The following is a 26,427-nucleotide window of genomic DNA, read 5'->3' on the forward strand; positions in this document are numbered from 1 at the left end:
GGAGGAAATGTAATCAGCGGACCTTTGAGGACTTAGATAGATCCAATGAGTGACCAGCTACTTGCTCTTTTCACTGGTTCCCTTTTTGATTGGTCTAGCTAGTGATTCTCTCTCTTTGTTCCTTAGCTCTCTTTGTCTTTGTAATTAGTTTTTCCTTTCTGGTTCTGCTTTTCTTTTCTTTTTTGTAATTTCTGTTTTGATTTGTGCTAGTTTGCATAAAGCAGTTTTTTTAATATACTTATTTCTACTTATCAAAAAAAAACTATATATATATATATATATATATTTCCAGCCTTTTCCCACCAAAACCTAATCAATACTTCCTCAAAATCCAACCAATCCAGGCACCACTAGACCAGACCCAAGAATTCTAAATCTGACTTGGCTTTGTTCCCCTTGGTCCACATCACTCCCTGGTCATCTATCCTTTATTTTCTTGTTCAGTTTTATTATTGCATCATTCTGGTTTTTCCTACGTCAAATTTGGTATCAAACTAAAATCCGGTTACTTTGAAGCTTCGCTGCTGATTAAGATAGAACCATGAAAAAAAAAATTAGAACAAAAACAAACAAAACATGAACTGAAATAAAACAAAAGGCTGTGAAAAAAAAATTGCCAAAACCACTGTAACCCATTCCTTACAAACCATCATCGTTGTAACCCACCCAACACCACATCTTCAAAGAGAAAGTCAACCCAACCCAAAAAAACCCACACCAAACCACCCCCCCACCCCCAACCCAAAAATAAAATAAAAAATTACCTGCATCTAATAAATTCAAACTTCAGCTGCCATCACAACAAAAATAGTGACTGTAGACTAGTGTTGCATATGCAATCACAATGGTGAGAATGTGGAGCATTTGTTTATTCAATTTTTGATTTCTATGGAGTTGTGAACTATTTTTCTTTGGTTTTGGAGTGAGATGGGTGATGCCAAGAATGGTGTTCAGTTTGCTTCACTTTGATGTTGGAGGAGAAAACCAACTTCATTCCAGACTAGGGTATGGAATGTAGCTTTGCTTTTAGCATTTTCATTTTATTTTTAGTAAGTTTTTTGTGTATTCTATGGAACATTTGGAAGGACAGAAATAAGAGAAATTTTTTGGGGCAAAAGCCTTGTATGGAGAGAATAAAATCTGCATTTTTCAGTCCTTTATTTACTTGATGTCACTAGAAGAGAATGTAGATCCTCAAATGCTTCTGATATTTTAGATTCATTGTATTGTTGAATCTTTCACGGGAGCAATTGAGTAAATTACCAGTATACTTGAACCACTATCATCGCTCGTGTATGTCTATGGATATATACATATATCGGATGAACGACTGATGTAATTTTTTCTATGAATGACTCATAATTTTTACTTAATACAACTATTCTAAATCATCAAAAAAGAAGTGTCCGACATCAGAAGATTTATGAGTTGTATAATTCATCAAGACTGCATTCGGACACCCAACAATTAGTCACTAAAGAGAAGTAGACAAGGATGTAAACATCAAATGCATCAACCATAGCCATGCCATATTATGAAGACTAATTTCTAACCTTGATCGGTTTAGCATCGTGTCGCTCATATAACTTTGGCTCAAATGGCCTCCCAGACTGCTTCTGCTGCCCCACTGTCACCGCTCCTAACATGACATCAAAAGGCTATAAGAGTTCAACAACTTTAGAAGTACCTTTAGTACTTAAAAGCTGTATAAACTGAAGCAAGTTGAATTGCTACTCCAGTAACTAAAGCTAATCCCACCACCTAGAACTGACTAATCCCATCAATGTTGCATTGTCAGAAAAATTTTTAATTAATTATCAACTTAGTTCAACAAACTACTAATAAGCAAAATACACCATATTTTTTCTCCAATCAAAAAATGAATACCATTATCATGCTCTTCCAACAATGCTGGCAATTAAAGGTGCAATCACAAAACAATAAACCAAAAAAAACACGAACAAATTAACAAACTTTACCTATCGGAGCTCCAAATGCATCAGGCGGCAAGGAATCAAACTCCATCCCGAGAATGGGCCCATCCTCCCTCAGTGGCTCCCCCAACTGTGCCTCCACAAAAGCAATAGCCCGAAGCTCAGCTATCGTCTGCTGCGGCTCGTAGTACCTACTCATTACTGCCACATCACCTCCCATCCTCGCAACCGCAACCCCGGGCCGCCCAACAACTCGTCGTGACTCTGCTAACAGACTTGATGCTGAGCCCGAACCCGAACCGAGCTCATTCCCCACCTCTGCCACCGCCATTTCCTCTCTGGCCGGAGAATCCTTCGGCTGCCGCTTCCCTGACGATGGACCTTTCCGGTCTTTCAACCTCCTATGACAGAACCACATCTGCAATTGCCGATCAGAGAGCCCTAATTTCGCCGAAAGCTCAGCTCGCAATGCCTCCGACGGGTACGCCTCCACTGAATCAAGCCCAAATTCCACTCAAATTAACAAAAATTCAAAAAAAAAAAAAAAAAAACAATCACCAGCTAAAATAAGCTCAGGAAAACAAACAAACAAACCAGCATAGGTTTTTTCCAGAATCTCCAACTGCGAAGCGGTCTTCATTTTCCGCTTCGTCTTGTTCTCAACCTCAAGTGGCTTCTTCTTCTCTCCTTCAGAACCAGTAGCAACCTCCATTGCCGAAGATCAAGCTCACCACCAAAAAAACCCTAGAAATCGAACCTCGCCGAAGCTCAAAAACTAAGAAATTATATAATTTCCATAAAAACACATACAAAATATCTCTTCAACTCCGAGCTGAAAGAAAAAGGAAAAAAAAATTCCAGTTTCTCGCTCTAGAAACAGAGTTTTCTCTCTCTAAAACAAGGTACTGCTGCAAGTTCTGGGGTTTGACGGGAAAAGCGAATATAAATTCAACGAGTTCTTTAGTTTCTCTCTCTAAAAACCGTGAAGAGGCACAATTTCTCTCTCTAGAGATTAAGATCATCAAGAATCGAAGAGCGTGATTGAGATGTGCGGTGAGATTTGGGGAATAACAAAAAATAATAATACTACTACCACTAATAATAAATATAATAGTAGCAGTAATAGAAGAAGAAGCAGAAAATTTATTAGAGGATTGAGAAAAAAAGTTGAAAGAAGAAAATAATAATAATAATAATAAAAAGACGAAAAGAAAAAAGGATTGGGGATTTTGATTAAATGAACAACAACAATTACCACTACAACTACTACGAACAAACGAACGAACAGTCTTTCTCTCTCTAATCCCATCCATATTTTTGCTTTTTTCTTTTTTGGGTTTTTGTTTTTTCTTTTTTGTGAGTAATAATTTTTTTTTTTAAAAGAAAGAGAATAATAAATTGAGATTTTAAAAGGGGTTGGTATTTTGTCAGATGCCTTTTGAAATTTTTGGGAGTGTGTTGATTGATTCACGAATGAGGTTTTGTGGTTTTGTGTGATGAGTTTTTCTTTTTTTTTTTCTTTTTTTGTTTTTTGGGTTTTTTGTTTTTGTTTTTGGGTGTTGCTGGGCTTTGGTTTGGTGTGGATCTTCTTGGGTTTTGGGTTTTTATATATATATATATATATATATATATACTCGTAGTCCCATCGCTTTCTGAGCTCAAAATCTATGCGGTTCTTTCGCGGCGTGTGTTTAATTTTTGGTACGATTGAAATCATGTAAAGTCGTTTGAGAAAGTGGATTCCCAACAGCATTATGGCGCGTGTATGTACACGTGTTTTTTGGGGAGTGTTATTGTCTTTTTATTACAGAGTTACAGTACTGTACAGGACAGTTATTCTCACTCCATCACTCATCTTTTACACGTGCTGCACTTGAAGCTTGATTTGAAAATTAAAACGATTTTACTAAAATAAATTGAAACTTCCTTCTTTTTTTTTCTCCTTTTTTTTTTACAACATTTTTCTTCAAACAAATTTAGTGGATACTCTTCATATATCTTTATATTGAGTGTAAAATTTTAAAATCTAACCACTAGATTGCATATTCTTATTATATCCTTCATACTTGCAAAATTTCAAAAATAGCAAAATTCAAGTGCTATGTCATCAAACAAATGTTAAAGTTTCAAATTTTTGTTATCTAAAATTGTGTATAAAAAATAAATTTATTAATCAACCAGTAAATAACATTGTGGTGGGCCTTTTAGAGATTGTGGGTCGGGTTGTCTCTTGCCACACTATGGCTCAAAGGTTCTAGTTAGGAGAGTCAGGACTGGTCCAATTGCAATTCACCTCAAACCAACTTGTGCGCAAACTAAAGCCCCTTTGTTGAATTTTTGGTCATATGCCCATGGCAGATGAGACTATTACAAAAGAGTTATGGCAGGCAAATATGACAACAATAAAGGAAATATACTTGCTATTAGACAGAATAAGTAAAGGATTCTCAATCAAAAAAAAAAATGACGGCACAACACCAAGAAATACATTATAAATGAAATGGCAAAAGTAAAAGAGAAATAACATTGGCACTTAATCAATAAAAGCAAAGAAGGAATGGTTAATATGCCGTGCTCGGTTGCATTACGAAACTAAGATCAAGGAGGGAACCACTCCCTCAATGTGAATAACCTCATAGGAAGATCCTGCTGTAGAAATTACTCAATTTGAAAGGACAGGCCTAAATGGCTTACGCTCCAGAAAATTCTTAATCCTTAACAGAGGGTAGGCTTTTAGAGGGAGAGAAGGGGTTAATCTATTAGTGCATGCTTGCCATTCCATTCTCTCTCTGTTTTTCTTCCTGACTTTCTCTTTCTTTTTTCTTCATTTTGTTACTCTGCTTTTCCACTCTTTTCTTTCTAGTTCTTACTCATGTGTTATAGTGGCGACTGTTGTTGTTGTAATGTTGTGAATCTCTTGTTATGATTGTTGCTCTATTGATTATCCTACTGTGCACGACGAAGGCTCCTTATATACTGCCTATCGTGGCTGATTTTTTACCATTTCACCCTTTAACCACTTTTGTCTGAGTGTGGGTGTCCTTCTAGACCATCCATTGGTGTGTCAGTTGCCCAGCCACCATCATTTACTTGTGCTGGCCGTGTCACTCCCCATTACCAAACAAAGAAAAATATTATGTTTGCCGATTCATCGTGACATTCTCATCTGGAACAAGGTGGGCATCCTCTCTCACTATCCCTCATGACATGCACCAAATGGTTCCAACTCACCCTTCCCTTTTTTGGGTGGTATGTCATCATAGCAGGACATTTCCCTCAAAAGAGTTTAAGCGAGAACCCCAAAATAGGCTCCCCCTTCTCCCCACTGTCAGACCATATCCTCACTTACCTCTAACCCATGAGCCACCACTCTTGTATTGGCTGAATACAAGTTGGTGGTGTCTGAGCCTTGCGCGTACTCCACTTCCGTATATATCCAAAGCTTGTATGTTGCTCATGTGTTTGCCATGGTCTAGAGGCTCATATGTGCATTTTGCCACTCATCCTTAACCTCTTATGGCGTGAATTTTTTTATGATCTTCCATTCTTTATGACTTGCTTTCTTTAAGGGCTGGGCCTTACTTGATTGTGGGTTTTTCTCTCTTTAGCCCACTATTTGCTCCTTCCATAAAATTGCTAACATTCCTGCCATGCCACTCTGTTATTCCTGCTGTAGTATTATTTTAAATGTGAATTTTGAAAATTTAACTATTGAATTTCATGTTCCTCATGTTTTTAACATGCATATCAAATTTCGTTCAAATTGGATGATATTGATTATTTGATCAAAAAACTTATTTTTTTATACACAATTTTAGATCACAAAAACTTGAAATTTTAATATTTGTTTGATGACATAGCAATTGATTTTTAATCTTTTTGAAATTTTGCAAGCATGAAAGATATAATAAGAACATATAATCTAACGGTTAAATTACCATGACATTATCTAATAAATAAAATAAATTATTCTATTTTCCGAGATTACTATGACATGAATATTTAGACATTATCTTATAGTTCATGAGGTTCATTGCATGTGATTTAGGCATGGAGATATGATTTGCATGCAAAAGATCTAAATCACAAGTTCTTTGTAAACTCAAATATTCTAGTTCATTCTCAGTGATGAAATTGAGCTTTTCATTTGTGAAGACTATAACATCTCAACTAAGACGATTTATCTTGGTCATGGAATGGACCGCCCAACTCATCCTTTGGGCCATATCCTCTCGGTTGCATGTGGCATTCTCCAGGATTTCCTCAATGCTCAAGCTGTCACGCTTGTTATAGATCAGATTCCTATCTCACATCAATAATGCCCACCTGACCATCCTCGATTCAAAGCAAATTTCGACAGTGTTGTTTTCAATAGCATCAACGCGACTGGAATTGGAGTAGTTGTCTGAGATTTTAGTGGTGATCGATATTGTTGGTGCTCTCTGATTATATATATATATATATATATATATATGTATGTATGTATATTGCAGGTAAGGATTTGACTTTAATAATTTGATGTATATTGTACTTAATTTTATGGACAACTAAAATAGTAAATATGATTATATATTAAAAAAACTTAATCTTCCAATAGAGTCATAAGCATGAAGTCAAATGGACTTACACTTCCAAAAAAAAAAAAAAAAAAACGTTCTGTAGCCACGTTTTTAAAATGTGGCTATAGGTTAGAAAAACATGGCTATAGGACGATTTGGCCTATAGCCGCATTTTTTTAGGCCGCGTTTTCAAATGTGGCCTAAATCCCATAACTATAGGCCTGAGGGGTCTATGGTCGCACTTTTTCAAACGCGGCCTAAGACTAGGACCTATGGTCATGTTTAAAACGTGGCCTAAGGTGAAAGGTATAGCCACGTTTAAAACGTGGCTATAGGATCGGACCAATGGCTATGTTTAAAACGTGGCTATAGGTCATAGCTATAACTGCATTTAAAAAGTGGCTATAGGACCCTTGTTGACAGCTTCGAAAACATATTTTAGTCGCGTTTAAAACACGGCTATAGGCCACAACTATAGCCGCGTTTTACAACCCCCTGAATATTTTTTGAATTTGTCTATAGCCGCATTTTAAAAATGCGGCTATAGTTTTTTTTTTCCCCCTTCCTATGCCAGATGTCGAATGCATTTACAAACGGTACTATAAGTTTTACAAACGCTATTATAAAAAACCTGTCACACACACAATTCCAGCTTGTTATTCCTTTGAAATTCTGGCTTGTTGCATGCAACAAAATAACAAGCTGGAATTTCAAAGGAATATCAAGCTGGAATTTTCTCAAACTTGTCACAATTTCAATCAATCTTTAAGGAATGCGAGAAAATTATCAATCTTTAAGGAATATGCAGTTCAATACAGTAACAAAATGGAGGAAAGTTTAGGGTCCATTTGACATAAAAAAGATGCAGCAAGCATCACACGTGATTATGGTTATATCTAAACTGCAAACATTACACACATGACTGTCTCTATCTTCCTATGGCTATCTCGGATGCTTCTAGGGGTGCCTTCCCATCTCCAAGCTCTTGTCTACAAGTGGGGCATCGGTTTTGAACCCTTGATTTACAGGTAGAACACAGTTTATGTCCATAATGGCACTGCAAAAATATAAAGGCAGCAGTCAGCTATTTCGAGCCAAGCAGAGAACTAAGAAGAACATAAGTTACTTCATATAAAGAAAACCTTAACTTTTCCAAAATTGAATGCTACGATCAGAATATATAGCAGCTAGAGACGCTCTTAAAAACAAGATTAGTGAAGTTAGACAACTTTTCAACACTACCAAATCTGGTCTTAAGAACACTAGGAAACAAACTCATCAAAGGCACTACAAACTCAAAAGCAATGCAAATTCCATAGAATACACAATTCATGTTTCTTCCTAAACAACTAAGCATACTCGTCTTTTCTTTTTTAATAATTCTAACCAACTAAAAAGAGTGTATAACTTTACTTGGAAACAAACTCATCAAAAGCAAAACAAATTCCATATATATATATATATATATATATATATCATTGAATTTTTTATTTTTTATTTTTATAATGAATTAGTAAACTTCATTTACAAAACCCAAAAAAAAGTTTCCACGGGCCAACATAGCAACATGAACAATTACGGCTTGCCCAGACTAAGTAACCAAAACAATATTAATGGAGGTAGTGTATCCTTCGTTCTTAGTTTGTTTTAGATTGTCAACAAGTTTGCCAAAGAAAGTTTGAACCATAGTCATTGATAGTAAAGTTTGCCAAAGAAATTTGGCTTTAAAACGTGACTAAAGCTAGTCAGATCTTGTAGGCTTCCTTCCAAACCCATGTTTTGTTTATCAATATAGAATTCACCTTGGGCTCAGATCAAGTTACCTGTGGTACTTGTATCATATATTACCCTAAAGCCATAACTTCATTCTAATCACCTAAGAACACTCAAACTTCACTAGGAAACAAACTCATGAAAAGCACCACAAACTCAATAGCAATGCAAATTCCATAGAAACTCAAAAGCACCACAAACTCATCTTTTCTTTTGTTATAATTCTAACCAAGTAGGAAGAGTCTATAACTTCACTTGGAAACAAACTCATCAAAAGCAATACAAATTCCATAGAATACCCAATTCATGTATCTCCCTAAACAATTTAGCAAGCATATACTTCACTCTTCACTCAGAAACAAACCCATGAAAAACATCATACACTTAAAAGCAATATAAATTTCATATCATTCCCAATGCATGTCTCTTCCTAGACAACTCAGCAAGTATAAACAAGGCCACTCAAAAACAATACAAATTCCATTGAATACCCAATTTATGTTTTTCCTAAACAACAACAAAAACAAATCTTTTAAAAGTGCTGATATGCCTGCAACTTCTCAAGGTATTGAATTTTTAACCATGTCCTCTCTTAATGGTCCCAGTGCGCTCCAAAAGCTTGTCAGCAAGCGTAGACTTGCCGTGATCAACATGAGCGATAATGGAAAAACTCCTATCCAACAAAATTACACAAATGTGGAACCATAAAAAAGTACTTAAAATTATGAAACGGTAAAATTTATTTATTTCAAACTTATAGTGAGAACAATGTATGGCTTCACTATTTAATCCTCTTGGTTGTTCTTCTAGAAGAGATTCAACTAAAAAGTTTTTTGTTCACAAAAAAGATTGTCAATCTTTGAATGGCGTGATTGACTTGTTTACATATCAACTTGTCTATAATATCAAAATAATATTCATGTACAATATTCCAACATTGAATACTCGATTTGGCTGATAACTCCATCAAAAGAACCAAGACGAGAATACGAGAACTAAAGTTTGTATATTGCGTTAGAAATTTTCTAAAATTTATAACAATTGAAATTCTATCTTTTTTTTTTCTTTTTTTTTTTCTATTTTAGTTCATATATTGAATTATAAATTTTTTGAACTTTTATAACAACTGGAATTGTACCTATTTAAAACTACTAGTACGGGTTGCACATTTAAGACATGTGTTGCCCCATAAGTGAAACATTTTAGATAGATTTTTTTTTTTTTTAAGTAGTATCAAATCATGTATTTAAATTTATAATAATTATTTGACATATGATTATCTATTTAGCATAATAATTTCTTAGAACCTATTTACTAAAAACAATATCTACTTACAAAAAAAATTCTATTAAGAATGATAACAAATGTTGTCATCTTCCAACAATAAACAACTAAATTTTGATTAAACATTGTCACAATATTTAAATTTTCGCAATAAATGATTATATATGCTACAATTGAAACTCTTCATCAAATTAAATATCTACAACCAAAATTAAATACCTACAACCATTTGCACTGAATATTTTGTTATTCATATTTCCTTCTTTATCATTTTATTTTATGAGCCTAACTAGAATGGTTAGCTTACTTAATTTTTAATAAGCACCTTTTTATGAAAGAAAAGAAAGAAAAAAAACAAAATAACAAAAGACATATGTCATTAAAGTTTTTATTAGATAAAATTATAAATCTAGAAGATTTAAATCTCTAATAAATTAGTGTTCTCTAGGTAACAAATAAAATACCATAAATCACCATTTTTACTTTTTATGTATGACTAACACATAAAACTCAAATACATAAAGAAAAATTTTGGGACATTAAATTTTAGTGAAGCATTTTAGATATTGCACAATGAAATATTCTAGGAATCATAAGATTTTTTTAGGATTTAACTAAGAGAGTAATTGCATGGACTATATGCTTGTGTACAAAATATAAATGAGGAAATTATTCAACTTTAAAGTTGGGGAAGAAACTATTCCAAGCATAAATGGGGAAAGTACTTTTTTCTATAATTTTTTTTAATTGGTAAAACTATGTGTTTTTTACTTTAAAAAATATGTTGAAAAAATCCAAGAAAATTGTCCGTAAAACTATGAATTTTGACTCAACAAAATGGCTAGAAAAAAAAAAAAAAAAAAGTCAAGAACATAATAAATGTCATGATATTTTCTCAATACCTTTATTTTAGTTATGGTGGGCCCTAGTATGATATTTTATAATTTTATTTTAAAGTAATGCTACATCCATAACATTTTCACAACAAATCCTAAATGGTAAATTGTTATTGATTTTTAATTGGGACAATCACTTTAAACTATGCATTAAAAAAAAAAAAAAAAAAACCAACAGAAGAAAATTGTGCGTGAAATAGTGGCTTTTTGCTCATCAAATTTGACTAAACAAAAAAAAAAAAAAAAATTCTAGGAACACAACAAAATGTCACAATATTTTCGCAATACCTTTATTTTTAGCCGTGGAAAGTTTCGGTTTGATATATTATTATTTATTTTATAAAAATGCTATCTCCATAATATTTCCATAACAAATTCTAAATGACAAGTTGTTACTGATTTTAAATTGGACCCACGACTGATATCACTTTTTTATCTATCAATTGTAGTTTACCACCTATGATTTGTTGTGAAATTAATGTGAAAATGTTGTGGACTTAGCAAATTTTTATTTGATCTATAAGAAACTTAGATCTTAATAATTGTGAAAATATTGTAATAACAACAAGTGTTATAATATTTTCACAATCTCGTATTTTATTATTTTATTTCAACCTATTAAAAATTGACACCTCAATAATTGTGTATTATGAAATTTATTGTGTTAGTATAACAATACATATGCTAGCTCATATAAATATTTTAAAAAAAGAGCACAACCCAATGATTGGAAAAAAGAAGAAGAAGAAAAAGGCTGGGCTAATAAAGTGATGAACAATACCTATTGAATAAATCAAAAACTAATGTATTTTAAAAAAGAGCACAACCCAATGACCGGAAAAAAGAAGAAGAAGAAAAAGGCTGGGCTAATGAAGTGATGAATAATACCTATTGAATAAATCAAAAACTACTGTAGCTACCACAGTAGTTTTTACACATTCACACAACAAGTGTTACAATATTTTCACAAAATATTTATTTTCAGTTGTGGTTGGTCACAGTCTTATATTTTATTATTTTATTTTGACCTATAAGAAATTGATACCTCAATAATTATGAAAATATTGTGAAATTTGTTGTGTCAGTATAGCAATACCTTTATTTTTAGTTGTAGTTAGTTCCAGTATGATATTTTATTTTGGTTTATAAAAAATTAGCATCTCAACAATTGTGAAAATATTGTGACAATTTATTGTGTTAACTAACAGCTATATATATATAAATAGAGTTCACTGGGCGATATTAACAAAAAAAAAGAAAATGGCAATTGAACAGTGCAAATTGAACCAAAAAAAAAAAATTGTAGCTACTACTATAGCTTCACACATTTATACTTTTATTATGAAAGTGTTGTGAAAAATGTTGTGGATGTAGTACTTTTTTTTTTTTTACAATACTTTTATTTTTAGTTGTGGTTGGTTCTAGCATGATATTTTATTTTGACCTATAAAGAATTAACACCTCAACAATTGTGAAAATATTGTGACAATTTATTGCGTTAACTTATATATAAATAAATAAAAGTGGATTGGACGATATTACCCGAAGGAAAAAAAAAAAAAAGACTTAGCGAAACAGTGCTAGGTATTGAATAAACCAAATTACTGTAGAAAACACTGTTGCTTTAGCGCATTGGCGCTTTTTATATATAGATAGAAAAATAAAAGATACTGATCGTTATTTAATTTTAAACTACTTAAAGGGAGGATTAATGTAAAATTTATTTTTTAATAATTTATACTATAAGGACTAGATTTGAGCCTCTCGTCCAAAAGATGGATGGACTTAGGCCCAAAAAACCCAAAACAATGAATTTGTAGAGAGCGGGTTGGAAAACTGGGCTAAAATGAGTTGGACAACAAATAAAGTGGGTTCAAACGACAAGAATAGGAAGATAGATTGATTTAAACTAAAGAAATCGTTCTCGGCACAGTCTGAGGAGATCAGTTCTTATATATTTCTCACAAGTTCGATTACAAATTTGGTTCCTAATTGCTACAGTGTTTCTCTCTTGATTTCTCCATCCCCTTCTCTCATTGCCCTCTTCTTCCTTTATACTCTCCTCCCCTTTTATCTTTACCCTCCACGTGTAGACCAGATGATTGGTGTTGATACTTGTTTCATCAACACCTTACTGAAGTCTTTGTGTAGTAGCTGTAAAGTTGAAAATCACTGTTCAGGTATTACTTCCACATTAATGCGGCTAGAGAATTAGCTTGCAGAGCATTTAATGCGGTGGTAATAGCTTTCCCTTGAGATATTTCATGGCCTCCTTTTGTCTTGTTCCTTTTGGAAAATATCCGCATCAGTGGAATCGTTTGAGACGTTGCTCTTGGTGTCAGACCATACCTTTTGACCTTGGCCTTGCTCAGCCGAGGAAGTATTCGTCCTCGAACAGTCTTCTTTGTTGATCGTGATCAGACTTCAACTATTCACTTATCAATATGGACTCTTATAAAGATATTTAACCGTTCTTGGACTACTTAATGTCTTCGGATTGGGCCCCTGGCCCAATATACTTTACAGATACATACTCCTGGGTCTATCACCCCTACATAGATCATTGCAAATAAATGCATATGTTATTGCTTTTTCCCCCCCATAAAACTAGTTCTAATACACGTGCAAGGTCGTAAAATATAATATTAAAGAATATTCATAATAAACAACATCCTGATTTGTAATTCTATCATAACTTTTTTTAATTAAAATCCAATTTTCTCTTTAATATTTATAATGAAAGATAAAAATTTATTAGTAAAAAAACTACTTTAAAGATTATCATGTTGTACTAATGCTAAAAGTAAAATGTAGACTCTATAATTTGCATTTTCAAGTGAGAGCTTGATATTATTTCTCTACTAGCACGAATTGTTTGGCCACTTCATTCCACAAAAATATAAAAATAATTATAAGTTATTTTTTAGTAAGAATATCAAAACTAAACAAATAAGAGTATTTACATTGGGTGTGCTAAAATAGCCAAAAATGCTATTTTAGAACTCCTAAATACGAAAAAATTATCTACATCTAGTGAGTACATCCGGTGAGTTATAGCTAAAGTTTTTTAGCTTGTTGCTATAGTTTACTACCATCTTTAGCAATTACTATAACATCAAGCTAAACATTAAGAGCTATTTTTATTTATTTATTATTATTCTATTCTCTTTATTTTTCATGCAGAAAGAAATATTAAATGTAAGGGTCATATTTATAAATTGGCATATTCCAAGACATAACACACTTTATATGTATTTGAATCTTAATTTCTAGCGTGTTCAAGTAGACCTTGAAGTTGTCAAACAAATAGTATTATTGAAGACACAAAAACACCCAAGGAACTGCTCAAGAAGAGTTGAAACTTTAGATCTCGATACCTCATCGATACCTGTCGATCTATCGAGATTTAATGAACCTTGATATCTTCTTGACACCTCTTGATTAAATTGAATTTCAAGTTTAGTTTTTACCCCATGATGACAAGGCTTCTTAGGAATTCGTGCACTAAGGTTTTAGAGCATATAAAAAAGCATACTTTATAACTGTCCTTAGATGTACAAAGAAACATTGAGAGATACACACATAATAAGAGTTGTTACGATATTTTGTGCGCCTTAAGGTTTTGTGTCAAGTTGCTTCTAGTTCATCTAAACGTGGATTGAAGAACTGTACAAACTACAACAATCAATAGGTTGCTGTGGAGTTAGACACATACTGGAATTTTTGCAAAGGAAAAGTTTTTTACAAGATCAAGTCTAATTGAAGATTAGAGTTGATATTGGAATAGGTTAGTAGGTTCTACTGTAGATAGACACTTTAGGATAGGCCAATAGGGTAAGATTCATTGTACTTGTAATCACTTGTTCTTGATTAGTGGATTCTTCAGAAGTGGCGACCTAGATTTCACTTGGTGGGGTTTTTGCCTGCGAAGGTTTTTCCCCATCATGATCAAATTACCATGTCAAATTTAATTTCATATGCACTCTATTTAGTTTTTGTGATTTGATTGTACCTTAATTTGATTTGTATGTAATATTGACTAATTAATTAACTTGGGTAATTAGTTAATTAATTGGGATAAATCTATAACCTAATAATAAAGAATAAAAAAAGAATATTTAAACTTGCAATTACCTATCTTGAAACCAAAAATAAATCCTAAAGACATAAATTCTTTAGTGGGTGTTATACAATAACACAAACTCGTATAATAAAAAACATAAAATGTACAATTGAGACAAAAGAGAGTATATTCAATAAAAATATATAATTAAAAATAAAGAAATTAAAAAGAATTGCAAAATTCTGACTTTGTTTGAAGGCAAACCCTGGACAACTCATCATCTAATTTCAATATTTTGTTATCAAATCTGAATCTGCACGATGATTTTTGGGCCCGGAGGAAATATATATATATATTTATCACATCTTCAGCAGCATCCTAAAATGAAAGGTATCATTCAAAATTTGATGACTTTGATATATTTATCATCAAAACAAAGCCCAAAAAGAAAAGTTTAGTTTAGAACAGAATCTAACCAAAAAATTCTCTCCAGAAGGAATTAAAAAAAAGAAGAAGAGCAGCTGGCCATAGGTTTATTGAGCAATGCAAACATAAAAAAGAGTAATGAAATTGAACAACTCAAGCATTGGAGTTTTAGGCCCCGTTTGATAACGGTATTTAAACAACGAAAAGTATTGTTTAAATATCATAACGCGTATTTTCATACACTTTATTTACACATATTTTCATAAAACTTAAACAATGTTATGAAAAATCTCTTGCCAAACGACCCTATAATTGTTTTAAAACTTACTTCAGCATGTGGAAAAGCAAATTCAACTACAAATTTAAAGGATCAGTTTTTTCTTTTTTGGTATGGGTTTAAACTTTAAACTGTGTCTGGTTGACTAGCTTATTTTTTACTAACTTATTTTATTATTAAGTTTATTTTTGTTACTATTCATGGGTTTCATTACATTTTTTGGTACTATTTATGAGTTATAGTATTATACTGTACTATTTCAACTAACATTTACTTTTATTTACAATACTTTCAGTAAAAAATTTTTAATTTCAGCAAAATAAACACATACCAAACACGCCTCTTATATTTTAAAATGAAAATGAGCAATTTTTGGTGTGAGTATAATTGTTTTTGTTTTTTAAGAAAAACCACGCGCCTTAGGGGGAATATGACTAGCGTGTGCCGTGTCACGTGTTCAGTATCTATCTATATTGGGGCCCACCGTCAGTTATAGTATAAAAAATTTTGTACAATTTCTACAAAAATTGAGTACCGGGCCCACTTTGTGGTTCTTTCTTGTTATTTTGCTGAATCTTTTTCTATTTTACTTATTTTATCAAAAGTGGTCGAGTTGGGTTGAGTAATTAATAAGTTCGGAGAATTGGGGGGTTAGACTTCTTGAAAAGTTCCTTAATTAATTTATGTCATGTTCTTAAAATATTGACCAAGACTTTTTGGAGTACTTAAGAAGTAAGAACCAAAAAGAAAAAAAAAAAAAAAAAAGCTTTGATTTAGAAGAACTTACCAAGTAATTTCTACACCAAAACTTGTTTCATACGAACTAGTCCGAAATTTGGACCATCCATGTCATAGTTGAGTTCATGAAATGAGGGGTTTGAAAGATGGTCCTTCTCGTTGGATTCATGAATTTTTTACAAATTACATTCTTGAAGTTTTGGGTTATTTGAATTTTACCTTCTCAAATTTTAGAAATTTGATTTTACACATTGAAATTTAATTCCATTAGCAATTCACCTTATAGTTAATTTCTATTGTTAAGTGATATATCATTGTGCAAAGATGATTAGTTAGAATAAAGATAACATAGTTATTTAATTTTGTTTTGGTTGGATAATTGGCATGGGAGAGAGTTGTATAAAAGATTTGCTCATAGATATGATGGAGCTAGGAATCACGGTACTATATAATAAGTGATTTTGAAGAATGATGGTAGTATTGGGTCCAACAAGGTCTTAAATATTTGTGGTATTTGTCACAATTCAAGAAGGCCTTTTTTCTCCTCAGAAATGGACGGTGCAAAACAAGGTTCTTAGCCACTCCTCATTCTAGACCTCTACCACCGCCTGTGTATTTTGGTGTAAAGTGCAAACTAGGCCCATCATTGGAAATGGGCTATTGTAACTTGTAAGTTTGAATTATAAAGTGCAGGCCTTTGAAGCCTTTAATGCAGCTAGGCCCATCCTAGACTCACTAGATTGCATGCCTCTCCTGCTCGAGAAAGTATACCAAGCATTCTCTATATGTAGCCCCTCTCACAGTGGGTGGGCCTCACTATTGAAATGGTAAACAGTAAATTTGTGAGGGGTGGATTGTGGATTTTTATATGCATCCCCACTTTTTTTTCATCACTCACCATCAATTACTTCAACAAATTGTGACAAAAGTTGTACCAAAGTTATGTTCCTAGATTTTCTCTTTTTGATTTGAATGGAATGTCAGTATCACTAACTGTGATGTACAATTACGTGCATCATCCTTCTACATTTCTCTCTCATTTTCCAATTTATTCAATGGGTTGTCATATTATTATTAGGATAAATCATACCTACTGATGATTAGGTATTGCATTTTAATTTTTCAATTTAAATTTAACTACGTGGCAATTGTAGTGCAAACAATCTATTCTTTCCTTAAGATATTTGGATTCAACCAAGTGACTTATTGGGCGAATACAACAACATAGTTAAATTTAATTGAAAAACCTAAAATAAAACACTTAAAAAGAACTTTAAGGAAAATTTTTCATTATTATTGTGAGGACGCAATTTGAGTCTTTGAGTTCCTAGCTCAAAGGATAAATGAACTTAGGCCCAAAAATCCCAATACAATGAATTTGTAGAGAGTGGGTTGGAAAACTGGGTTTTAATGAATCAGACAACAAGTAAAGTGGATTCAGATGACAAGAAAATGAAGATAGACTGGTTTATTCTAAATAAAAATCTTCTTCGGCATAGTCTGAGGAGATCAGTTCTTATATATTTATCTCAAGTTTGATTACAAGTTCAATTCTTGATTGCTACAGTGTTTTTCTCTTAATTTCTCCCCTCTCTCTTAGTACCTTCCTCCTATTTTATACCACATCTCCCCTCTCATCTCTATCCTCCACGTGGACATTAGATTGCTTGTGTTGATCCTTGTCCCATCAGCACCCTCCAGAAATCTTTGGGGGTAGTTGTAAGATTGAAAAGTACTGTTTAGATATCATTTCCTCATTAATGCGGCTAGAGAGTTAACTACAGAGTATTTAATGCGGTGGTAGTAGCTTTCCATAAGATATTTCTCAGCTCCCATTTTGTCCTGTATGTTCACAATGCATATCCTTATTAATAAAACTTCCTGGAACGTCACTTTGGATAACAGAACACACCTTCTGACCCCTTATTTGTTTAGCTGAGGAGATACTCCTCCTCGGCCTACCTTTACAGTCATAGCTGACTTGTGAAGTTCAACATCTTACGTCTTCCTTACTATTGATCTATCCTTGGACCACTGAGCCTCCTCGGATAAGGCCAAGGCCCAACATATATTTTTGGGCCCATTGTTCCTACAATAGCCCCTCAAAATTATGGTTTTCTCCTCCTATCCGGGGAGAAAAATAGGGTTTTGACTTTGAAGAATTAAATCCATTTGTTTCTTTGATTTCCACACACGAGATCATTGCTTCGCTTGTCCCGTAACTGTTCCTGACGCTTCGGAGCTCGTGATGTCTCATTAAATGCTCCAGGTTGCGCTTTGTTCCTTGCATCCTACGGTGAGATGTAGATCCTACAGCTGGCGTTTCTCCTTAAATTTTGAGCGGGATAACTCCCACTCAATTCCGCCTTTTATATAAGTCGCCTGGGGGGAGTCATTTTCCCTAATTTCACAAATTTTCAAGCTCTCTAGAAGTTCCAAACTCTCAAACCTTCAAGGCTTCCCAAGTTTCTAAATCTTCCAAGTCCTTTTCTTAAAAAAGTTTTAAATCTTTAAGAGGTTCAGGGATTAACACACGTGCTTATTCTTATAAGTTCCTTCTTCTCTAGGTTCTTTTCTCCTCAGTCGATCTCCTCGGCCTTCTATTCTTTGTTTCCTTTCCTTGAAAACTTCTTTCGCATCCCTTTAGCTCACCTAGATGGGTAGATTTAAGCACCTTGTAGACTCTCCTGCCGGTATGGAGGGCTTCAAGGCTAAGTACCACATTCCGCAAGGAGTAGCCCTGTGGTATTGTGCTTTAGACCGGATAGTCATAGATAGAAACGAAGGGGAGGTTGTCATTTTTATGATCCCTTTCATAAAAGGAGGAATGATGCTTCCCATAGGTAGGGTGACCTGAGACTACCTAATCAACCATAGGTTATGTCTCCACCAATGCGCTTCTAACCTATTTAGAGTTTTAGGTAGCGTCGATGCTCTCAATGAGTAGATGGGTTTGAGACTCACATGGCACGACGTCGTCCATATGTATGAGTACCATTCACTTGTTGACTTGAGGTATTACCTCAAGTCTCAATCCAACATTGTTAGGCATGTATCGTGTCTTCCCAAGTCCAACAAGGGCATGAAGGATGATTACTTAATCGCCTCTGGAGAATGGCACGACGGTCTTCACTGCCCAACTCAGGAGGGAGAGCTAGGTGGGGTACCCTAGGTTTAGGTCCCTTGGCATGGGATTTAGTTCTTTTAGCTTTGCCACGCTTTCTTTTAATATTTTGTTTTCCTTCAGTAATGGGTTTTATTGGTCTAACCATGATTTACTCCTTGGCTGTTTTTGCAGATAAAAGGCACGTAGCACCTCGCCTCAGTTTGGTTAACGTCGCGGACCTCAACAAAGTCTTAAGGTTCGAGGTGTTCGTGAGTGAGGACAGGCAGCTGAAAGCGGTCCACCTTATTTTGGACTTCGAACCAATCTCGGACACCTTCCATGAAGTGGGCTACGCAATAAGGGTAAGAGATTCTCAACTAGCATGGATTAACGTTTCCGTACCTGGTTTTCTAGCCCGAGAAGACCCCCCACCAATTGAGTTGCCTCTCTGCCATTCTCCCCGTGAAGTAGCTGCCCCAAGGGAAGAAATAGCCTCCTCACGCCTGTCCCTTGAGGCTGAGATTGGCCAATTCCACCTCGAAGAGGACAGGGAGGAATAGGGAGAACCTATAATCCATCTCCTCGATTCCGAGGAAGAGCTAGACAGGCACTTCATTACCCAATCTCCCTATCTCGTCATTGCATGTGTTGACAGCGACTTCGAAGAGAAAGACGAGATGCCATTGGACAACAAAAAGAAAGGATCGCGCGACCTCCTGAAGGGTAGGAGGTAGGCCCCAATGACGCCTCAAGATCCCAACTCCCTCTTGCACTTCCCCCCCTCCGCCTTCCACAGTCAGCTTGCTCCCTATCCCAAACTTGAAGAAGAAAAGGAAAGAGAAAGATCCCAAGCAGCAAAAGACAACTAAGGACAGAGGACGGGCCTCCTCTGTGGAAAGCAGGGAGGCTGAGTATTTGGTCGACATGTGCCATCCAACTTGGAACTCCAAGTTGGAGTTGGATGGTGCAGCGTTGCCTTAGAACTCCTTCATCAAGGAGTTCTAGAGAGGCTACTCCTACCATGTGGCCAAGGCTCTGGAGTGTCCTCTCCTTCTCCCTAAGGATATGAATGCTCTAAAACACATAAGGCAACCAGAGCTTTTCTTGTCCCTGAAGAGGGACTTAGCCATGGTGAGCTCCTTGGCACTCTTTATCAATAGTGATTCCCTTTCTTTTCATTTTATTTTTATTTTTTTTAAACGTACTCTTTTGCTGCCCATATGCAGGCTATCTAGGAGGTTGTTGTGGCTAAGGAATGGGTCAAGGACACACGAAATGAAGCTAGGGTTAAGGCCAATCTCCGTGCTGAGACTGATAGGGCCTTGGGCACCACCAAGCAGAAGAACCAAGAGCTTACAACCCAGCTGATAGCCGAGGAAAGGGCACGAAGGAGTGTTGAGGCCTGTTTGCAAAACGCTCAGGACCATGCTGAAGATCAGCGCAAAAACTTCTATCTCATTGAGATATAGTTGGCTACCCAGAAGCAGCTGGTCCTAGAGTTAAAGACAGATCTGCAGAAGGCCAAAGAAGCAGCTCAGATGGCCAAGGAAGCTGTTGAGGCTTCGAAGCTGGCATCCTACAATTGTGGGGTGGAGGAAACTCAAACTCTACTTGTGGAGGAGTTAGCGGAGGTGTGCAGAGATTACTACAAAGAGATGTGGGCAGAGGCGTTCAATTGAGTAGGAGTCCTTGCTACCTCCGAGTGGAGGTTCACTAAGAACATATTTTATCCCGAGGACATCCGAGAAGTTCTAGTGGTGCTCTCTCCTCCCACTGTCCTTGCTTCCCACCCCTCAAAGCAGCCTTTCACCACCTAGGCCTCTCTTCTTTCCTCCTGAAGTCTTCAAGGGGCCTAATAAGGCCAGTAACCAAAGCCAGGAGGTTGAGGTGGCCGAGGGCAAGGAGGCTGGCCAGGGAGGTCCTCAGCCCGAGGATAAGGGCAAGGGCAAGGGCAAGGGCAAGGGCAAGGAGGCCAAAACCCTGTCAGAGGCCAAGGGTAAAGAGGCTGCCCTCAAGAAAAAGGATGCTAACTCTAAAGCCAAGGATGCTGCTGTTAAGACCAAGGATGCTAACTCCAAGGCCAAGGATGCCACTGCCAAGGCTAAGGATGCTGACTCCAAGGCCAAAGATGCCACTACCAAGGCTAAGGACGCTGACCCCAAAGATGACCCTCCCCGCACCAAGTGATAGTTTTAGGAATTTTCCTTTCTTTTTTTGTATATTTGTTTTTGTTGTGGCAGTTAGCCACTGTTTATAATGTACCTTCATCTTAATCAATGAAAAGACTTCACTTTTATTTATTTATTTATGAATCTTTCTTTTTCCCTGTAATCTTTATTCTCTGATTGGTGTTGTTACTGTTTTGCCCTCTGATGAGACTTAGGACTGATAAAGTTGCTAACAGTAGTGAATTGTTGCTACCCAAACTTTTACAAAAGTTAACAGTAATGCATTGCTGCTAATTCTGATAAATTAAATAAGTATAAATAGTAAAGAAAATGATCACGTGTTTGCACTGAGCACTAGGCCACCCACAGGGAAGGCTAATCCTCATGGAGATGAACAAAAAACTTAGTAGAAAAAGATCTGAGGGACCTGACATCCCTGATTTTGTTCAATACTTAGGCAAATAATCAAGGATATTAACTTACCTAAAGTAGGTGATCCGAGGAGCCAGGTATAACCAGGGGTTCGTTTTAACACTTAAATAGATAATAGAAAGTATTAATTTACATAAAGTATGTGGTCCGAGGAGTCCCACATGACTAAGGCTATGTTTAACACTTAGTAAAATGAACTGAAGTATTAATTTACCCAAAGCATGTGGTCCAAGAGACCAGGCATGACTAAGGTTCTGTTTAACACTTAGTGAAATGAATCGAAGTATTAATTTACTCAATGTATGTGGTCCGAGAGACCAGACATAACTAAGGTTCTGTTTAACACTTTGTGAAATGAACTGAAGTATTAATTTACCCAAAGCATGTGGTCCGAGAGACCAGACATAACTAAGGTTCTGTTTAACACTTAGTGAAATGAACTGAAATTTTAATTTACCCAAAGCATGTGGTCTGAGAGACCAGGCATAACTAAGATTCTGTTTAATAATTAGAGAAGTGATTAAAGATATTAATTTACCCAAGGTATGTGGTCCGAGGAGTCAGACATGACTAAGGTTCTGTTTGATACTTAGGAAAATAATGGGAAGTGTTAATTTACTCAAAGCATATGGTCTGAGGAGTCAAGCATAGTTAAAGTTCTGTTTAACACCTAGATGGATGTCAGGAAGTATTAATTTACCCAAAGCATGTGGTCCAAGGAGCCAGGCATAGCTAAGGTTTTGTTTAATACTTAGAGAAATGATTAAAAGATATCAATTTACCCAAGGTATGTGGTCCAAGGAGTCAGGCATGACCAATGTTCTGTTTGATACTTAGGAAAATAATAGGAAGTGTTAATTTACCCAAAACATGTGGTTTGAGGAGTTAGGCATAGCTAAGGTTCTATTTAACACCTAGATGGATGTAAGGAAGTATTAATTTACCCAAAACATGTGGTCCGAGGAGCTAGGCAAAGTTAAGATTCTGTTTAATACTTAGAAAAATGACTTAAAATATCAATTTACCTAAGGTATGTGGTCCGAGGAGCCAAACATGACCAAGATTCTGTTTGATATTCAAACAAGTAGTAGAACGTGTAACGCATAATGTAATAAACCAAAATATGGTAAAGAAAGCTTTCATTAATAATAATACCTTCATTCTAGGGGCGTGGTACAACGTTTTCATCTAGATCTTCAAGATAATATGTACCTATTCCAGCCACTAAAGTGATGCGATATGACCCTTCCTAGTTAGGCCCTAACTTTCCCCAGGTTGGGTTCTTGGTAGTACCTAAAACCTTTTTTTATACCAAGTCTCCAAGTGCCAGTGGCCTTAGCTTCACGTTGGCATCATACCTTTACTTGAACTTGTGTTGATAATAGGCCAATTGGACCATGTCATTTTCTCTTCGTTCTTCAATTAAGTCTAAGCTCTTCTCTAATAGCCCATCATTGTTGCTCGGAGTGAAAGAACTCGTTTCAGCGTTGGGAATCCAATCTTCAGAGGAATGACAGTCTCGGCACCATAAGTTATTGAAAATGGTGTCTCCCCTGTTGACCTACGAGGCGTGGTCCAATATGTCCAAAGGACGTGTGACAACTCTTCCACCTATTTTTCCTTTGCATTGTCCAATCTCTTCTTGAGTCCATTCACTATGACCTTGTTGATAGCCTCGGCCTGTCCATTCCTTTATGGGTAAGCCAAGGTGAAATACCTATCTGTAATTCCCAGGTTACAACAATACCTCCTGAAGGCTTTGCTATCAAACTGAAGACCATTATCAGAGATAAGGGCGTGGGGGGATCTCAAACCAAGTGACAATATTTTTCCAAACAAATCTCTTGGAGTCCATGTCCCTGATATTTGCCAATAGTTCAGCTTCAACCCACTTAGTGAAGTAGTCTGTGCCGACCAGTAACCACCTCTTATTCCCTACTGCCTTAGGGAAAGGTCCAACAATATCTAAGCCCCATTGAGCAAAGGGCTAAGGGCTGGACAGAGGATTAAGGACTCCTCCTGGTTGATGAATGTTTGGGGAAAATCTTTGGCACTGGTCACACTTCTTCACATATTCTTATGCTTCCTTCTGCATGTTTGGCTACCAATATTCCTGTGTAAGGGCTCTGTGAGATAAGGATCTGCCTCCTGTGTGGCTTCCACAAATCCCTTCATGTAACTCCTCCAGAAGTAGCCCTGATGCTTTAGGGTGTATGCACAGCAAGTACGGCCTAGAAAAAAGAGCGCTTATACAACTTTTGGTCCTTGGACAGTCAAAATCGAGGAGCCTTTCTTTGCATCTTGTCAGCCTTTGACTTCTCTTCGAGTAAGATATCCTCCTTAAGAAAAAAATACTATGGAGTCCATCCAGCTAGGTCCCACCCTAATTTGATGGATATGGACCACCTTATTCTTCAACTCAGTAGGCTTACACAGATCTTCAACAAGGATAACCCGAGGAGGTTGCGAGCGTGGCCAGAGAATTGGCATGGGTGTTTCTACTTCTAGTAATGTGTTATAAATTGAAAGACTCAAACCCTGACTGTAAATGCCTAACCTGACTTAGGTACTCTTGCATTCTCATGTCCCTGGCCTCCAACTCTCCCTGAACTTGGCCCACAACCAGTCTTGAATCTGAGAATATCTCTACTACTTTTTCACCCATTTTCTGAACCATAGTCATTCCTACTAACAGAACTTCATACTCAGCTTCATTGTTTGTGGCCGAGAAGCCTAATCTCAAGGATTTTTCAATTATGATCCTCTCGGGAGATATCAGAACTAGCCCCACTCCAGATCCTCTATGATTTGCTGCACCATCAACGTATACCCTCCAAGACAAAGGTTCCTGTAAGGAGACTAACCTAATTGATTTTCCATCCATGTCCTGCTTCTCCATTCTCTCTTCTAATGGGGATTCAGTAAACTCGGCCACCAAATCAGCAAGGACTTGAGCCTTGACAGAGGTGCGAGGCATGTACTTGATATCAAAAGCCCCTAGGATCGTACCCTACTTGGCAATCCTCCTTATATAATTAGCACTTCGGAGTAGAGATCTGAGTGGAAGTTGGGTTAGGACAACAACTGTGTATGATTGGAAGTAGTGGGGGAGCTTACTCGTAGCATGCATCACTGCCAAAATGGCTTTCTCCAGTGGTAGGTAACGGGCTTCGGCCTCATGTAGTGACTTGCTCACATAGTAAACTGGCATCTGCATACCACTATCAACCCGTACTAGCACCTAGCAATATAAGCAAACAAAACCTCATCCACCTCGGGTTTGGACATAATGAGTGGCTAAGAAAGGTATTCCTTCAACTGCTGGAAGGCCTAGACACACTCCTCGGTTCATTCAAATCTCTTCCACTTATTCAACAACTGAAAGAAAGGCCAACACCTGCCTGTTGACTGAGAGATGAATCGGTTTAAGGCAGTAGTCATTCCTGTCAACTTTTGGATCTCTTTGGGGTTCCGAGGTGGTTGTAAATTGTTAATTGCTCTAATTTGATCACGATTTACTTCAATTCCATGGTGAGTAACCATGTATCCCAAGAACTTCCCTGATCCGACACCGAAAGAGCATTTAGAAGTATTAAGTTGCAGCTTGTGCCTCCTCAAGATCTCAAAGATATTCCCGAGGTCATTGACATGCTCGGATTCTAACTTACTCTTGACCACCATATCGTCGATATAAATCTCAATGTTTTTTCCTATCTGTGGCTCGAACATCTGGTCATCATCCTCTGGTAGGTATCCCCCGCATTCTTTAAACCAAAATGCATCACTTTATAGTAGTAATTTCCAGTGGGGATGACAAAAGCTGCATTCTCTTGATCACTCAAAGCTAATGGTATTTGGTGGTACCCCTAGAAGGCATCTAAAAAGCTCATTCGAGGATGGCCTACAGTTGCGTCCACTAGTTGATGAATCTGAGGTATGGGGAAGGGGTCCTTTGGACAGGCTTTGTTCAAGTCTGTGAAATTCACGCATACTCGCCACTTTCCACTTTTCTTTTTTACTACCACTATATTGGCCAACCATTCAGGGTAGAACACTTCCTTAATAGCCCCAGCCTGCTTAAACTTGTTCATCTCCTCCTTAACAGTATCAAAATGTTCTTTAGATGAGTGTCGAGGTGGTTGCTTCTTAGGGAGGATAGATGGGTTAACATTCAGATGATGGAAAATGAAGTCTGGATCCACCCTAGGAGCTTTGTAAGCATTCCATGCAAACACATCAACGTTCTCTGTAAGAAACGCTATCAACTTTTCCTTCTCCTGAGGAGGTAGCTGAGCTTCGACCTGAAAGAATTTCTCTGGATCACTATCTATAACAATTTCTTCCAGCTTCTCACACTTTGCCCCTTCTAACATCGCATCTGTAGATAGAACCGAAATCCTTGATTGCTAAGAGTCCCCCTTGACAGAGGCCAAGAACTCAGCTTCAGGCTGGTGCATAATTGCAGCCACCAGGCATTGCCTAGCCATGGATTGACTCCCAACAAGCTCTCCAACCTGGTCCTCGGACGGATATTTTACCTTCAAATGCAAGGTGGAAGAAACAGCCCTCAGGGCATGGAGCCAAGGTTTTGCCATAATGGCCGTGTAGGGAGAATAGGCATCCATCACAATGAAGTCCACTTCCACTACGTCTGAACCTACTTGTACAAGTAGTCTAATATGACCCTTTGGAATGACAACTTTTCCATCAAAACTTACCAAAGGTGAATCATAGGTTGTCAAATCCTCAGGCTTTAGGTTCAGCCCTTTGT

General features: G+C 36.3%; 1 protein-coding gene across 1 annotated transcript; it reads right to left on the bottom strand.

Annotated features, from left to right (window-relative positions):
• Positions 1–275: 275 nt before the first annotated feature.
• Positions 276–3,076, bottom strand: LOC115954893 (homeobox-DDT domain protein RLT2-like). The gene is made up of 4 exons (XM_031072885.1): positions 2,529–3,076; positions 1,980–2,426; positions 1,554–1,639; positions 276–524 (listed from the first exon to the last, which is right to left on the bottom strand). Exons 1-4 carry the CDS (start codon positions 2,644–2,646, stop codon positions 495–497), a joined length of 681 nt encoding a protein of 226 aa, XP_030928745.1. The 5' UTR covers positions 2,647–3,076; the 3' UTR covers positions 276–494.
• Positions 3,077–26,427: the final 23,351 nt, after the last annotated feature.

This window comes from Quercus lobata, chromosome 8 (genome assembly GCF_001633185.2).
Source record: "Quercus lobata isolate SW786 chromosome 8, ValleyOak3.0 Primary Assembly, whole genome shotgun sequence".
NCBI lineage: Eukaryota > Viridiplantae > Streptophyta > Magnoliopsida > Fagales > Fagaceae > Quercus > Quercus lobata.